At 40.6% G+C, this 18043-nt stretch overlaps 1 protein-coding gene across 6 annotated transcripts in view; it reads left to right on the top strand.

Annotated features, from left to right (window-relative positions):
- Nucleotides 1–18043, top strand: part of LOC125883369 (RNA-binding protein with multiple splicing-like) — a 52120-nt gene that overhangs the window by 14632 nt on the left and 19445 nt on the right. For all 6 annotated transcript variants that reach the window (XR_007448486.1, XR_007448485.1, XM_049567584.1 and 3 more), the window contains exons 2-5: nt 6047–6124; nt 9443–9481; nt 13259–13321; nt 17595–17745. Coding sequence is in view for 4 of the 6 variants with exons in the window: in XM_049567584.1 (XP_049423541.1) it covers nt 6047–6124; nt 9443–9481; nt 13259–13321; nt 17595–17745 (331 nt within the window). In the remaining 2 variants the exon portion in view is untranslated. The remainder of the gene's footprint in view (nt 1–6046; nt 6125–9442; nt 9482–13258; nt 13322–17594; nt 17746–18043) is intronic.

Genomic DNA, 18043 nt, shown 5'->3' on the forward strand with positions numbered 1-18043 from the left:
TGCCTCGATTGGTTAGTGTGCAAGGTAAATAATATATAGTACACCTAAACTGAATTTTTTTGTTTTGTTGTTAGGTGGTTAAAATATGTTTTGCGGCCCCTGTCCAGAGTAGTACAGTACATAAAATAAGCACAGCAGAAAGATCAAGGATGGGTTGGACCACCGTGTTTGACGATATATCTATATCTAAAATCAATCGCCAGTTGTCTAGCCGGAAGTGATTATTGTTGTTAGTTCGACGTCACAGTAATTCTATTTATACTCCCAAAGTTAATTGCTAAGAACACAAGTAGTCAGACAATCAGGCTGGTTTCTTGCTGAAAAAGTTAGCCGAACTTATTTAAAGGGATAGATAAAAAATAAACTAAGTTAATACACCATCAAATTACTCCCAAACGCTTTTGTGGACAACTTGTAGCTTACACATTCACCACGCTATGAAATAATAATGTAATATTACGAGACAGAGTTGTTTTGAAGCCAAATGCACAGCCAGAACTACATTCCAGACATACAGTACTTGCTGGGTGGAGTGATTTCAAACAGTGTATGTTTAGTATTTGCTTCATGTGTCGTAATGTTACTTAATTATACATTATTATTTCATGGCGTGGGGAATGTGCAAGCCATGTGTTGCCATATGATGCCTTTATTGTCATTGAAAATAAAGCAACTATTTCAGGGTTTTGGACTTGTGGACGGATCAGACAAGGACTTTGGGCTCTGGGAAATAATGACGACATTTTTCCTAATTATCTGAAATTCAATTGACAAAATGATCAATTGAGAAAATAAAGAAGATGAATTGATGATGACAATAATTGTTAACAGCCTGAGTTCCCAGCTCCCAGAAAGTACTTTCGTGAGGACAAAGGTATCACAACATGTAGAAAAAAAAGAAGGGCAGTTTTCTATGATATGCAAATCTGCAAGTGAAACCATGTCAGTCTGGTTCACCATGACGACTGCTTTCTGCATGAAATATTAGCCTCTACATGTGTATGTCACACCAGAGGATTGCTGGTACCCATGAATGTGGATTTTGATATGGAGTCATTATATTTCTACAGTTGGCTGTGTTTTGTCACTACTGAACTTTACTACCATCTACTGGATTTTAAGATATATGGCATTTTTCCCGCTAAGGCCAAATGCCCTATCCCGCAATATTAATGAAAGCAAAAAATAATTTGTGTATCCACATAGTGACTCAGTTTCACTTCAAAATTTGATGGGTTCTTCCCATTCCACCCCTTCCACCAAGTTTCATGAAAATCAGGCCAATAGTTTTTTTCCGTAATCCTGCTGACACAAAGATAAACAAGCAAACCAAAGAGAAAACATAACATCGTCAAAAACAATCTAAAAATAAGATCCAAGTTGTGATAAACCCCTCACCCCTCCTTCTCTAGCAAATCTTCAAGGTGCAGTGAGAAAGTATCAATAAGGTAATGACCTCATCCGGTGCTTGTGGAGTTGGGGATCTGTGATTTGAGGTGCATTGATCCCCTGGGACTTGCTGCAGAAGTGGCCTTAATAGGATGTGATGTTTTTGGCCTGGGGCTCCACTCTCTGCTGTTCTTCGCTAAGGCGTTGCCAGGGAACTGCACTGGTACGCCGGCTGTGAAGTACTCAGCTGGCTTGTGGTAGGTAGGGGCTGCTGTTTTTGATCGGAGCCTGCCTTCGTGTTGGTGTGTGAGCATGCCATAAATGGTCAATGATTCAAAAGGCCCGTACCAGGCCACTCAGCACTATGGAAATGCAGGTATGTGACTCACGAGGAACCAATAAAACAATGCTTCTAAAACCCAATAAAACAGTGGCAGAGGGTTTATCTGTGCTTTTTACGAATCTGCAGAATCTGCTCAACCCCTGCTATGACCTTCACTTTAGTTTACTACATCATGAAACTTAGATGTTCCACTTTACCTGGTGGCAGCGTGTTAACAACTCCCTGCCTTTTCGAGCTTGTCTCAACGCAACATAAATAAACACTGATACTGTAATCAACAACAGATGTCTGCAGAAGGGAGCTGTTGACACATTTGTCTGTGAATCATCCCGTATCCAGCGTGTGCAGTCAACTCCACACCGGACACACGGCGAAAAGATCATATATCACAACAGCTGACGTCAGGAAGTCTCAGGAATGAGGTTCAACACAGCCAAGAATGTCCCATTGTTCTGAGCGTGCAGAGGAGTCATTGTTGTGTGTGTTTGTCTTGACTTGTGCAACATATCCAGCTCTCAAGTGTCTGTTGGCCTCATGACCGACACAAGTTAAATCAAAGATGGGATCCTTGATAACTTGGCGAATGACAGTCAGATGACGAGATTTTTTTAATATGTGTGCCAACGTTCTGTTGAAGGTACAGTTTGAGGAAATGTTCCAGTCTTCATGGTTATCATGTGAAAATATCCTGTATCATTAATCTTATTCTGAAAGTCAGAGCCAACATATCTGGTTTGTAGTGATGCTAGTCATTGTGACTTGGTTGTCCACCCCGAAAACACCTTTATGGATTTTTAGTTTCAGCACAACTTCTGTTTCTGCTGCACCTTTTACCACCACACTTAGTTTTATCAGCCTATACTGCTGCCAGTGACTCCCCTTACTTGTGTCTGATTGATACCATCCTGTTCTGACTCTTTGTTCCTATGTAACTCCATAAAAGGAGACCCTCCAGAAGAGTTTATATAAACAGAACTGCCAGAGACAGAGCCCAGTGACGGCCCTGCGGGGATCGGCTTGACTCAGATAAGATAAGATAAGAGCGAAGGTGAGAAAGTCGCAGAGGTGAGATCTTTTGGCAGGATGGCCGGCTTGGCACTCACCGACTCTTGCTCCCCCAGTTGCTAAGCTCCTTTGTTTGTGTGTTGCTCTGCCTTTGGCATCAGCGGTGCGTATCAGGTTACATGTGGGAATGAGGTGTAGTGTTAGTTCAGCAGTTCCTTTGTCCCCCGAGCTGTGAATCTACTATCTAATGAATGTGGGAGCTTTGAATCTACTCTGTGTAATGGCATACCTACGGTTTTATTCTAAACTCGGTCTTAAATAGAATCTGAATATTGAACGAATAATTAAATTAGGCCTACACATCCAAATCCACTATCACATTATTGATGTGGGCGTGTAGGGTGGAGCTGCTGAAAGTCGGTTTGATGCACACGGTCTATTGTTTGATTTTGATGTCTCATGTGCACTAAAGCAATTATTTTCTTGTAGCAAGCCAACTTCAATTAGGTGATAATTCCAGGTATGAGGTGTGATTAGTGCCTGTTTATTTAATAGAATGATCCAATAATAATAATTCTGGTATTACAATAATAATTCATTGTCTGCCCCAGTTATCTTAGTACCACTCTATTAGAAAAAGGAGAGGATTTTAAATGTTTCCATTGTTTTATAAAGCTTAGTGCAAAAGCTGTTGCGTTAATAGAAGACAAATGTTGTAGTTTATAGTCAGAAATACCTCTGTTAACAACTCTTTCCCGTACTGACCCATTATTAAGGACAGAGACATCTACAATTTTATGTAACAAGTAGAGTTTTCCTATTTATTTGCCTCCAAAACGTAACCAGGTCTGCATTCATGAGCTGTGACAGGACGTCTCAGCACCTGTGCTGCAATGTCTGTGTTTACTAAATGTTGGTGCTTATGTGTCTGCATGTATGTTGAAAGAACTACTGCTGTTCACACAAGCCTTTTTAGACATGGCAGCCGGGTTGCTGACTGTGTTATTTGAGGATTGAGTGAAACAGTGTCTGTGTGCCCATGGTATTATTACCCCATTCAAAGGAACTTTCTACCACTTGCAGTTTAATATATTACTTCTTAAATGGTAACTTAGGTATCTTTCAACCTGGACGCTATTTCCCCATGTCTTTGTGTCTGAGTGACGAATGGGAACAAACATTTTTTAAACTGGTTCAGCCACAAAACAGGCTGCAATGCAATGTTAACGTCAATTTACATCCACTAAAAGTGCTTGTTTTTTTGCCACTGACGGGCTCAGATTGTTATTCTAAGTGTCTGACAACATTATGGAAATGATCCCTACAGAGATGGACCTTTTTGTTAAAGAGCAAGATTCTTTTTTTAAAATCAGAAACAGCTCCAAAATCACTACTGACAAACACACCAGACTCCTTTTAAATAAACAGTAAATTTACCATCATGAAACACACTTCATTCAAAGTCGACACATTGTAAAAGGAGACTATTTGTTTTAACTTTTAAAAGTTAGTGTCTGGGCCGGCTTATATTTTTAGATTGACTGAATTTGAGAAGACACGTTGAATTATTATAAAACTACCTCAACTTATCTTCTCAAATTCAGCCAATTTTTGAGGCAGCCAGGACACTAACTTTTTTAACTTAAAACAAAACAGTTGTTTTTACAGTACAGAAACACAATAAAACTCACAGAAACACTCTTTGTTCATCTTTCCACTGTTCAAACAATTACCAACTCTGGTTTGGTTTAAATAAACTCTTAATTCCCCCAGTTATATGTGAAAATATGCTGGCTCTGTAAACGCCAAAATTACTGTTTATTTGAATGGAGTCTGGTGGTTTTGCCAATAGCAATTTTGGGTCTGTTTCTGGATAAAAAAAATGGTCTTACTCCTTAACAAAAAGGTCTATCTCTGTACGGATCCTTATCATAAAGTTGTCAGACACTTAGGATAATAATGTGAGCCTGTCAGTGGCAAAAACACTTTAAATGGGCATAAATTGATGGTGTGAACAATGCCCTAAGTTGTTACATTGCAGCCTGTTTTGCTGCTGCCGGCTGCAGCTCTCTCTCTCTCAGTGCTGGACCAGTTTCAAAATTGTTGCCTCCAGTCATTAGGCACAGTAGCACGGGAAAACAGGGTTCAGGTTGAAAAATGCAGGTTAGTCTTTAAAGGAGTAGGAACAGTGATTTTTGGGCTTTAAGAAGATGGTTACCACTCATATCTGTTAAGTATGAAGCTGGAGTAATCAGCGTAGGTTAGCATAAAATCAGAGTGCACACACACACACACACAGTGTTAGCTCCCTGTAATTTTCTAGCTCTTTAAAAAAAATGTTCAGTATAAACACCTCTGCTGTCCTCATTAAACACTTGTGTTTGACATTTGAGTGAAGAAATATGTTGCTCAGCTGGACTCTTTACATTTCAGTGCACAGTAAATTTGTAGTGTTTTCTGTGCAACATTCTCCTCGTAGTTTCCAAAGCAATGTTTCAAGTTTATCCCTTTTCTCAGCACATAGAGTCCGACAGATGAGTTCACCCCCACCCACCCACCATCAGCTGTCTTGTATCTTTTATGCACCATCTACCTCCTCGTTTTCTCTCTCAGGGTTGACATTAAGGTTTTAGGCAACATAACAAATTTAAAAATGTTGGCTTTAGATAGTTGTTTTTAAAATAGAAGTAAATAGAGATTTGCTCACTGAAAATGTGGGTGGCACCGCCTTAAGTTTCCTTTTGACAAACATAAACTTTACCTGCACCTACAGCGATCACGCTGAATTCATTTTCCTCTCTATCAACACACATAATAATAACAACTTCTTTTGCCTGAAAGCCCACTTTGAGTCACTCTCATGTTGCTCCCCGTGTGGTTTTCCACCTTCTCTGACTCAGTGCGGACCACAACAATTAAATTTTCCTTTAGTCTCTCTTTGCTAACATATACATTGTTATTCCCCAGCAATGCCAGCTCGAGTTGCAAGTTGAAAAGTTCAAATGTAAAACAGAGGCTAGAGCTGCGAGGGAGGATTGCCATAAAACACAGCAGGCCGTAGATTACACAGGAGAATACAATGCACTTACTGTAGAAAGGTGTGTGATAGGGTGTGTGAGTGTGTTTGCCGAGCTGAAAGACATCCCTATCAGTATTTGAAAAGTCTATCTTTAAGCGAGAGAACTATTTAACTCATGTTCAGTGTCCTTTTCCTCATTACCTCATCTGTTACTGTCAGGTATGCAAGGTATCTATTTATAACTGGTGAGGTTAATGAAAAATACATGATCTCTTTCTTGTCTTCCTCAGGTCCGAACGCTATTTGTCAGTGGGCTACCACTGGATATTAAGCCGCGGGAGCTCTATCTCCTGTTCAGACCATTTAAGGTATGTTTGTATGTTTTAAATGGATGGGCTGCAGCTATTCTTAGCAGCTTTTTCTTTCCAGCAGTCAATGGGACCTCCATTAATGGTGATGAAATAAACGGCAATGGAAAAACTCCCGCGAGGTTCAAGTGTCTGTGTTCCTAAAGCCGAGGTTCAATCACATCTTGATCCACGGGAAGCTTGTGTGTGTGTGTGTGTGTGTGTGTGTGTGTGTGTGTGTGTGTGTGTGTGTGTGTGTCTCATGGAAAAATGGCTCGCTGCCTGCAATACAAAAACAAAGCTATTTGCTTCACCTCAGAAACTTCACTTTGTCACAGGCACAAAGAGTCCTAGAGTTTAGCTCAGGTGACTGCATGTAGATGTTGCAGGCTTTTTGGACCGCTGCCCTAGAATAATGCACTTTAATGGTTCAGCACAGTTAAAGTGAATAATGGCACAATTGCTATGCATCTAATCTCCCTCTTAGATCATGCTCATGGTATGTACTCTGAATAAATGTGTTATATCATGAGCGTTGAAAGCACTAAATTTAGATTAATCAGGTAAGACACAACAAATGGTCCATATGGTCTTCATAAGAGCTCTTGGACTTGTGAAACATCCTACCTTAGTCAGTCAGGGTTCCCACAGTCATTGAAAACCTGAAAAGGTCATGGAATTCCACAGTCTCATTTTCCAAGCCTAATCAATGAAATTAATTTTTACAGTAATCTTCTGAGGATAACCTTCCATATAATGTAACAAAACGGTGAATTTTTTCCTGAAAGTTTTCCGTCAACACAACATGGCTCTAATGTGAGTCAACTCAGGGCTGCACGATATATTGTTTCAGCATCGACATTGCAAATATTCGCATCGAAGTACATGCAGTGTCAAGCAAGGCAAATTAACTCAAATAACTTTTAGACCAGTGGTTCCCAACTGGTCCAGCCACGGGGTCCAGACTTCTCCTTAGTCATTAGTTCAGGGTCCACACAGTTTAATACATCCTGGGTCATACTTGTATTTGGCCATGTCTTCTGGCTGTCTCTGTTAAGTAGCTGTCACTCACTCTACAGCAGGAAGAAAAAAAAAAAAAAAAAAGAAAGCTCTGTGCTGGAAATGCACTGTACTTCAGACTGAAGTGTTTTTTTTACAAACTTGACACATTTCACATGTCACTTGCAGTCCATTCAGAATCCCACTGGACCGTGACCCACTAGTTGGGAACCACTGTTCTAGACGTCACATGTATATGTGATGCAGTGTAGATGTTATTATGAAATATTTTTGCACAAAATGATACGTATTCGCCAGAAGCTTGGACTGAAGTCACATGACTTGGACAAGAGTCACAAATTTCATGACTCAACTTGACTTACAACACCAAAGACTTGTGACTTCAATGGACTAATGCTCTTTGACTTGATACCACTTGATACTTTCCCCCAAGCCCAAAGATTAAGCATGTTATTTGAAAAATGTGCCTTGAACTAATTCATTTCCTGAATCAACTAACATTAACACTATTCAGTCACAGCAAGTCGACACTCATTTCCCCACATCCTCTTAGTTTGAACCAATGGGCCTTTTTCCCACCAGACATTTTGACTTGTCATCGTAGGAAATGCAAAGTTGAAACTGAAAACATTAACGACAGCTCAGTTCCATTAAGTGTGCCAGTAAGCTATTCCAGTGAGCCAATACCAGGACCTCCCCTAAATGGAATGCAGCCATCATTAATGTTGACTAGTCCATACCCATTGGTAGCTTTGTCACCTTCTACCTATGCCAATCCTCAATGCCTATGTGCAGTTTCACATAGATTGACCACGTCAGTGAGTAGAACAACGTGGGACAGACAGAATGACTGACTGACAGAATGACACACTGACAGTTTCTGTGATTATGTACAGCATACCATACCACGACTTAGTCATGCCAAAAATTAGAAAAAAAAACAACATTCTGCCACAGGGGGAGCCATAGCAATCAGTCGTATTTTAGCCATTTTTAAGCTTTTTTCTGTTGTTATAGCGCCACCCAGTGTGGCGGTCACTCCCAGATAAGAAATTAGCTCTCTAGCGCCCCTATTTTGTTTGATCGGGTCAATAATGGAGGGGTCCCCTCAGACTATGTGTGGTCATATGCCTACAAAGTTGCGTGGTGATGGGTGAAACCCTTGAGATGTTATACACCTTTATGTGATGAGCCACGCCCTCCGCAATATTCATTGACTTATAGAAGCTCAGTTTTAGTAAGTTTTCCAACTTTTGCCAAGAGGGAACTTTAGATATTGGTCCCTAGATTATGTTCACCGAGTTTCATGCAGATCGGTCAAACTTCCTAGGAAGAGATCGATTTAAAGAAAAATTCAAAATGGCGGAAAATCTATATCACCGGAAGTTATGGGTTCTTGAGGCAAATATGTTCCTCATGAGGAGAGGCATCTCTGTGCAAAGTTTCATGTCTCTACGACATACGGGGCATGAGATATGCCCATTCAAAGTTTGCATTTTCAATCGGTTGCTATAGCGCCCCCCTTTTGGCCAGTCGATGTAATATTGCTTCATTCGCATCCTCCCATGACCCTCTACCACTGTGCCAAATTTCACATGGATTGACCAAGTCAGTGAGGAGAAAAACGTGGAACAGACACACAGACAGAGTTTTCGTCATTATATAGTAAGATAAATACACCTGTGCTTTCCCAGCGATGACATGTCAAAATGTCTGGTGTGAAAAAGGTCTGACTGACAGCATCCAGTCAAAGTGCAGGAGAGAACCCTGGAGAACTAACGTTAGCTTATTGAGCGCCAGTTGTTAAAAAATGATGCCAAAGATAATTTCGTTCACATACAAAAACTGTGCTTAGTCACAAAAAAACAAATTGCCGTATGCAAAATGTGTGGATTAAAAATCACGGAAGAAGACGTAACAACTTCCAACTTCATTCAGTAACGTTATTTGAAGGTGTTGAGAGAACAGTAAGTCGAGGCTAATATTAACAAACTAAGCTAACGGTAGCTTGACAGCTAAGTAACCTTTCACCAAACTTGTTAAAAAAAAAATTATACAAATTTGAAAAGCATTCATGTTTCTTGTAAATTTAATGTATTATTTCTCTCTTGTTAAAATGGCATTACATTTGGTGAAGGGCGACTTGTTTAGCACTCAAAACTCAAAGTTTAGGACTTGGGACTTGCCTGTCTTGACTCGGCACTTGAGCATAAAGATTTCTGACTTGGTTCCACCTCTGGTATTTGCATCAAATTAAAGCTTTTGTGTTTGATAATGGACACATGCTCACATTTCTGTCATGTTCTTTCTTTGTTTCAGGGCTATGAAGGCTCCTTGATAAAACTCACTTCTAAACAGGTATGCTAAAGTACACACACGGTTGCTGTGTTTCTGTACAGAGAAGCTAATGAATGAAAATATCAGTCTGTCTCTCATCATGCTGTTACTGTATACATTACCCAGTTTCTTACTCATCAACACCTTCAAATTTCTTTCTTTCCTTTGTCCTATTTTTTCCCCTCTGTGTTCTGGGCTTGTTGACTATGACGGATTAGCACCCTTTGTAAGGAAGTACCTGGAATCGGAAAAAAAAACTTTATTGGGGGGGAGGGAAGGGAAAAAGTGTTGCACCAACTTGCCTTTGGCAGTCGGATAGTACGCTTGTAGTCACAGACAGTCAACTCCGGTGGGATGTGCGGGGATGGGAAGGGAGACGGGAAAAGAATTTTGAGGTGTCAAAGCGAGAGTTTTGACAAGAGCAGTACTGACGGTTGAGTTTTGCCTCCGGGGGCGTAGGACTGAAAATGAGCTCAGCTGGCAGGTGTCCACATCCAGACTTAAGCAATTTAGCTTCATGTCAGTGTACTTATTACCACATTACACTGTTTCCCATAAAGACATGACATGCTCATTAGAAGGGTTTAGGGCGATTTAGATCCAATGTGCTGAGTATAATACCTCTAAAACTGAGAACAAAGGAAAGCTTTTCTTTTTTCTTGTGGTGAAATTTCTTTAGAGCAAGTAAAATCCCATTGCATTGTTCGGGATTTTCCCCTTTTTTTTTTTTTTTTGTTTCCTGAAGTTGCATGCTGTCAAAAACTTTCAAAAGGCAATTAGCAACTTCTATTCAGTTTAGCTTTATTATTAGAAAGAGTTTTGGTGTTACTATCAATGCATTGTTTGTTTTTTATCTTGTACCTCATTATATTGTGTTTAATTAAGTATTTTTGCTTTAAAAATGACTTAAAGAGTAACCTCATCCCCCTTGAAAATTTTGTTTTTGCTGGCTTCTGTGACACCACTGTTAAATAGAGCTGCAACGATTAGTCAGTTAATCCATTAGTCGAATCCAGATAAAGTAAAATCAGAGATTTCTTTCTCAACGCATAATACATGTTAAAAATACTTTTTGAAAACATGTGACATTGAATAATTCAGTACTTGATTGTCCAGGATTCTTTTGGTGGGCCTGAAAGCGTGGCTCAATAACGCACTGGACCCTCCTTATCATAACCCCTTCCCTAACATATAAAATCTAACGTTAAAGTGTATAGCATCCATGTCGTTTTGTTCATCTCCTGTGTGTGAGCGGCGAGTTTACTACATTCAACAAGCTCTCTTAGGTCTTTCATTCTAATAAATACACAAGTAAATGCCACAGTTATGTAAATACAGGCAAAATAGCCAACACTAACGTACCCTTCAGTCTTATAGCCCGAATTGGCTACCCAGTCCTATGGTTGTGCTAAGGTTAGCTGCTGTAAGCTGTTGTATGAGAGGTCTGTCGTTGCACAGCAGCTTGTCCTGTGGCGCCGGGAGAGTGCTTGCTTTGTGCTACTTGGATAGCTGCTAACGAGGCTAACTAGGCTAACAAAGCTGCAATGTCTGTCACTTCTCAGCAGCTCATTTGTTTCAGCTTCCTTGGCAGACAACGCAGAGAATTCTGCTCATTTCTTCACGGTTTTTAAAATCTAATTTTATATACTTGGCCATTTTTTAAATCATTAATTTGGCTATGGTTAGCGACACATTTTTCCATTGTGTGACAAACCCATAACACATTTATTTTTGCTATACTTTAACTTAGATGATCGAATAATCGTAAATTTTTAAGCAAGAAAGTCAAACATTTGCTGCTATCATGCCTTTAAAATGTGAGACTTTGTCATACATGACAATAAACTGAGGAGATTTAGACTTTTGGACTAAAACACCTTTGAAATACATCACCTTGGGCTCTGGGAAATTACATAGAGCATGTTCCATTTTCGTCCGTTTTATTGTTGAATTGATTAATCAAAAAAATTATGGACAGAAGAATCAAGAATTAAATTAACTCGTAGTTGTGGCCCTACTGTTGAATGTGTTTACAGGTGCAACAGAGCACACTTTTGACCACACCCAACATCACTGATGGATGGGCTTGAAATCTTGTCCCAGAAAGGGCAGTATAATACTGCCCTTTCAGTCTGGTGTTACAGGTATACTATGCAGGATTTTCCTAAGAACAATGTTCAGACTCAGAGGTAATCCCTCTCAGTCATCACTTATGACCCACAAGAAGTGGGTGGCAGTGTATTTATCTGCCTGTGCCTCTATTTTCTTATTTGCTTCTCATTTAGCTGTGGTCGGGATGTTCGTAGGCTGACCGCAAGCAGCAGGCATTCAAGAGAAGGCTTCAAAAATTGCAGACACAGTGCCAAAAATGCAAATATAACTAACAAGAGTTAGTCTTTAAATAATCATTAAGTAATCGATTAAGCGACGGATTGTTGCAGCTGTAATTGTGATTGAAGCTTTACAATTCAATCCAAAGGCTACACAGGCCTCCACTTAACCTGCAGAACTCCAAATTTCAAGTTTTGCTCTTTTTGTTTTGCCTGTTAAATGAATAAGTGAGACACTCAGCAACTCTGCGCACTTTGGCCTCTCTTTGCACCCTTTCATCATACTTTCATAATGGCCATCTTCCTCCTGACAGATGTCAGCTGATGCTCACGCGCAGGTATTGCATAGCGATGTACTACATTCCTTTGGCGTCTCTTTGTTTTGAGTGACTCTCCTCTCGTCTAGTGGCAATGACAGCAGCGGCGTAAATCAATCGATCTCCCTCTCCCTTCCAGTCCGAGAACACACAGCCATCTCCATATATAGCAAGAGCCAGATCTCAGACCCTTTCTATTTATATTCCTGTTACGCTTCCTCCTCCTGACGTCTTCACTTAGTCCTTCTTTCGTTTTTTTCATCTTTCTCCTTTTCTTTTTTCCCTCCTCCTCCTCCCCCTCTTTCTCTACTTGTTCAAAATTCCCATAACCCAAGACTGCTTTTCCAGATCACACACAGCAGTGCAACCCCATGGGAGCAACATGTTTAGAGATTTCTCCTCACCCCCAGCTCCTCCCCAGCATCCCCACCCGCACACAAATACACCGCAAAAAAAAAAAAGTGCATTCTTTGTTCATATCTGCAACAGTGGTTAGAAATGTGACAACCAAACCTGCATCGCTAAGTTTTTTTTTTTTTTTCTGTCTCTTCCCTCTTGCTCACTCACCTTTACTATTGCGGGCACAGGCTCTGGAGTGATGTCACCAGAATACAAAACGAGCACCAGTGAAATAGATATATTGCGTGGATTTCAACTGACAGGCCCATTCGAGGAGGTCTTGAAAAACTATTTCTGCCTTGCAGTTTCTTTCATTTTTATTCTCACCTTTAACCTCTAAATTCTCATTCTCAAAACCCTCCCTATTTATCTTCTTTTTTCCTATCTCTATATCTTTTCCTTTTTCAGCTCTCACCCCCTTCTCTGCCTCTCTCACACTCACTCTTACACGCACTTTCTCGCTTCTCACATTGCCCGTATTTGGGCATAGGGGAGCTGAATGATGAACTCTCCTTGTACAATGTAAGCGTCCAGCCTCTATTTCTCTCTCCCCCCTCACGCTCTCTGTCGCCACGGTTTTATAAACAGGGCAAGAGAGGGGGAGAGAGGCAGAGAAAGAGGGGGGCTGGGCGTGATATAAAAAAAATGAAATAATAAAAAAACATGTCTATGTCACTCAGACAGAAATGCCGACTCAGTTTTCTGCCTTAAACCATGTTTCTTTCTTTTGTTCTGTCTTCTTGTCTCCCCAGCCGGTGGGGTTTGTCAGCTTTGACAGTCGATCAGAGGCGGAGGCTGCTAAGAATGCCTTGAACGTAAGTGTCGTGCCCTCTTCGTGCTCCTCTCAAGCACCAGCTTGGCGCTAGCATATCTTGTGATGACTTGGGATTGCATCTCTCTGCCGTCTGTGCAAATGCATTTGATAGCAGGGAAATTCAGACACTGCTACATTTTCTATCACATGCAGAAAGACAGAGACAATAGTGAAGGCAAACATATCGTGGCTGCTTTAAATGTTTCAGTTTGAGTAAATAAAGCCTTTGTCTTAAAGCTTTGCCATGGATCCTGCAAGGTCAGGAGGAACATTAGCTCTTCTTCTACATATAAATAGAAGATATTGATCTAGGGTTTAATTTTAATCTCACTTATTTCAGAATGTAGCTCAGTAGAAAGCCTTGATGAGGCAGAATATGAAACAGAGCCCATCCTCACAGGGTTTTATTCGGCTCTCTTGAAACAAAGTATAGACAGACAGTAATGAACACCAGCTTCATTTTCTCATTGTTTTTTGATTTTTTTAAAGGTGTCTAGATACACACCGCCCCTTCTAATGCTTCTTTGTTGATCCCTTTGTCACAGAAAAAGATCAGTTTTATCATCCTCCTAAAGTGGGACCATGACAACGCGAGCAGCCTCTGTCAACTTTCAGATGTTGAGATATTGGTGCGCATCAAAGGCAGAGCAGAGAGTTGAAGAAAGGATAAAAATTATCATCTTATTATGAGCCAACAATAGTCAGACTGTTTCCATAGAATCACTCAGTGGAGCTGAGAATTGAACAGTGCTCTTGTTTTTCGGGGAAAGCTTCGTCCCGGGGGTCATATGGAGATAAGCCAGATTTTGCAAACATCTATCTGCATATTGAAATATGGGAAAGACACAGAAACACAGAGGGAAGGAAGGGGGATTTGTTTCCCGTCGCAGCAGAGCAGATATCTTTTAAAAGAACACTTGATTCTCTCAACAACACCATTACAACGATTACAGTCATCGGCAAAAACAATGCGCGCACAAGTACAACGGGAGTGCTAAGAAGCCCAAGAAACACATTTGAAGGTAGAGATTCAGTTCAAACCAAGATGTGCTCTGGCCTCATTATAGCCATGTACCTTATTATACCTCTGTAGCCTCGACTGGCAGAAGCTGCGAGCGCACTGAGCCAAGGCAATCCTAGTTAATTCCCTCCCCTTCATGAGAAGAGTCATCCCTCGCTTGTTTCAGCTCAGCGTTGCTCGAGCCTGCAGGGACGAGCCGAGAGAACCATCCTTCTCGCTCTTTTGCTGCAGAGAACTTTACTCTTGACTGCGTCTCTCCTCCATTGATCTGACCTTCCGTGTTTTCCTGTGTGTCTTCTACAGACAATTAAATAAGGTTAATTAGAGGGTGCTTATAGTTGCTGGTGAAAACCTTCCTGGCCGTGTTGCTTCCACAGCAGGCAAACAAACAGCCACTTTGATTTTTGGATGAAGAAGACCTTTTGTTTATGTCACATTGCTTATTTCTCCTCCGGCGAAAGTAACTGAGAAGCAAAATGATCTGGACTGCTGCACATGTGGAGATCAAACTGTAAGAGAGGAAAGCAATCTTTAGTTGGCTTGTCATGAGCGCTAGTATATCCAAAGGCTTTCAGAATTGGCATCTCAAGAATTTGCCTGAATTTTTGGCTCACTTTAAGCGGTGATGCTTGCAATATGTCACGGCGAATGGCGGATTTGATGTCGTGATATTAAGTTACGGTTACAGAGTTCAGACAGGAGCACAGCGAGGGCCTTGTGGCTTGTCTGCCCGCGGTGTAAATGACATCGTGTGCTAGCCAGGTTTGTGTCATCGGGTTCTGATTTTCAATTGTGGGTGTCAGCCGTCATCACGCGCATCCAACCAGAATAACACCCTAATCCACAGTGAGCCCTTTACAGCAGCAGCAGGCTTCAAAGTCTTAAGCAACTGAAAATGTCCGCTCACTGCTGAGATATTGGCAGTAGATTCAGTCTTAAAATTCTGTAAGATGAAAAGTATACAAAGTGACAATTCCAGTTATCAGCCAGGTCCCACTGGGCAGCTAAACAACACACAACAAGGCTAAGGATGAAGTGGCAGACATGCCTGATGACTGTCTCCTCAGTGGTCTATATTAGTCTGCTTCATCACTAATTCAAGGCACCAAAACAACAAGTTGATCAATTGCTCTGTCTGACTTATTTTGATTTTTACTTGGATCTCTTTTATGTCACTGGCTAATATTCCAAGAGTCCAACACTGTTAATTTTGACAGCCATTTTAGATTCAGTTTTAGTCTTAGTTTTGGGATGAAAATGCTTATTAGTTTTAGCCACATTTTAGCCATTTTTATCCCTCATAGTTTAAGTCTAGTTTTAGTCAATGAAAATTCATGACATTCTACAATTTTTTACAGGTTTGAGGGGTGATATACGAGCACACACTTGTTGATCATATAAAAAGCTCAACATCTCTCTATTTATGCTCTCAAAAACCTTGACACTAATCTGAGACATCTAGGGTTTGTACCCAGGTTCATTGTAAACTCCAACTTTTCAATCTCTGTAGAAGCAGAAAAATTATTTAGTTAAAGCCTGAATTCTTTCTTGACCTGCAACATGACAGTCTGGAGATTTAAACTCGTGTCTCACAGAGTTGGTAATTAAAACTAAACTTTTATCTCTGTCAGAGAAAACTGATCTGAGTTCAGACTGTTTACTGACAACACAGCTACACTCACAGATAGCGGAGCCTCCTACCTGCCTGTCAAACAGCATCAACCCATAAACCTTCCCTGCACAGTCCGGACTGAGTGGAGTCCTGCAGGGATCAGCTGTGAAGATTGGCAGCCAGTGGCTGCTTGCTCCGCTGACTGGCGCCGACTAATAACTGGAGTTTACCAGCCTGATGCTCATGTGGCATTTGAAGCTAATTACAAGCACAGCCGTTCTCACCTTTCAATGTGTGATAGTCCTCCATGAACATTTTCGTCATGTCTCGGTCCATCACCAAAAATGATGCATGGATTTCATCATAGTTTTTATAATCAGGATCTATTTTTAGCTCGTCATTGTCTTATTTTTGTCATGGAAAAAAACAAAACAGTATTAACACTGGTCCAACATCAAAACTTTGTCTGGTTCTTTCAGTCATGATTGCGAAACCAAAGTATCACTGGCGTTTCCACCAAAAACTTTTGGTATAGCACCCTTAGAAACTGTATGTAACCAGTACAGACATGTACAGAAGGTTGTCACCAGATGGTAATAGCCGCGTCACTGCTCTCTTCAACTTTTGATGTAATTTTTCTTTGCTGAAAATGCAGAGGAACATCAGCTGATCAATTGATCGTCCATAGAACAAGGGTTGCTGTAGTGTTTTAAGGCTCTGTTGCAATCGATAGGATATTTAAAAATAGCGGGTTTGTGCGCTGAGTCCTTGTCGAACAAGAGCAATGCTTTGTCTTGATCAGTCAACAGATGCAGTGTTTCTAGCTTCACCGTTTAGTATTGAATCATTGTGCAAGGTACCCCAACAAAGGGTTAATAAGAAAATGGGACAAAATGGAACAATTCTCTTGGTACCATCCTCGACTTTTGACAATGGAAACGCAGCAGTAACCATTTTCATGAGTAACAAACTGAGCTGAACCGGACTGCTTGGTGAAAATGATGCGTTACTGTTCTAGTGTGTAACAACATTAAGAGTCATCATGTGGTGAATCCTAATCTTGCCAAACAATGACACCTCCCACAGTGTTGACTCTGACGAACCTTCCAGGAAAACAAGGGATATCTTAATACTATATAAACACCTTGACTGCATTCATCATTTTTTGACCGGGAACAAAATGTTGAAAAAAATATGCAGGAAGTGAGATGATACTCAAATTTGATCAGCATGTAAAACAGATACAGGAAGATATACAAATATATAAATTAGACCACCCTGTGTTCAAAGAATACATTAAAATCCTGGATATCTGCTGTTGACATAACACAGTTATACAGTGGTTAAAGACTTCTATTGTTTAGCGATGACACACATCTTTACAACCAAGACTTTTATTCCAGCTCACTACCAAAATATCTGATTATTACCTTTTTAACTGTGTCAAAATAATAATTATAGTCAACAACATACATTATATAATAATAAAAAAGATTAAATATAGAAAACAATACAATGCTGAGTGAGTTCTTATGATATTTGAGCTCTCTGATCAATCAGTCCGTCTGTTCTTTTCTAAGAGCATGGATAAAAGCTTGCTAAGACACATTTTTGCTGACACATCTTTCCGTTTGATCTCAGGGCGTCCGGTTTGATCCAGAGATCCCCCAGACCCTGCGGCTGGAGTTCGCCAAGGCCAACACCAAGATGGCCAAGAACAAGCTGGTTGGCACCCCCAACCCACCTCCCTCCCAGCAGAGCCCGGGGCCACAGTTTATTAGCAGAGACCCATGTGAGTACTCCGACCATTTGTCGTCTCAGTTTTTGTGTGATGCTGCTTCCTTTGGCCATTAGTTGCTCTCACTTGAGTTGACTGGACAGCTGTTTCCCTTCAGGATTATTTGTCACTAGTGGAGGAGTGTTTGTGCTTCAGCTGTGGCTATACAAGTTTTGATAAATGGAGACTGACTTGGCTGCTAATCACTTGAAAGTCTCATCGAAACATTGTCGTCATGTGGAAACAGATGGCATTTCTCTTAGTAATATGTAACCAGAGTTAGAACTTCCTTAACTCTTCGTGCTAAATGTTT

The sequence above is a fragment of the Epinephelus fuscoguttatus genome, linkage group LG23 (assembly GCF_011397635.1).
Source record: "Epinephelus fuscoguttatus linkage group LG23, E.fuscoguttatus.final_Chr_v1".
Lineage (NCBI taxonomy): Eukaryota > Metazoa > Chordata > Actinopteri > Perciformes > Serranidae > Epinephelus > Epinephelus fuscoguttatus.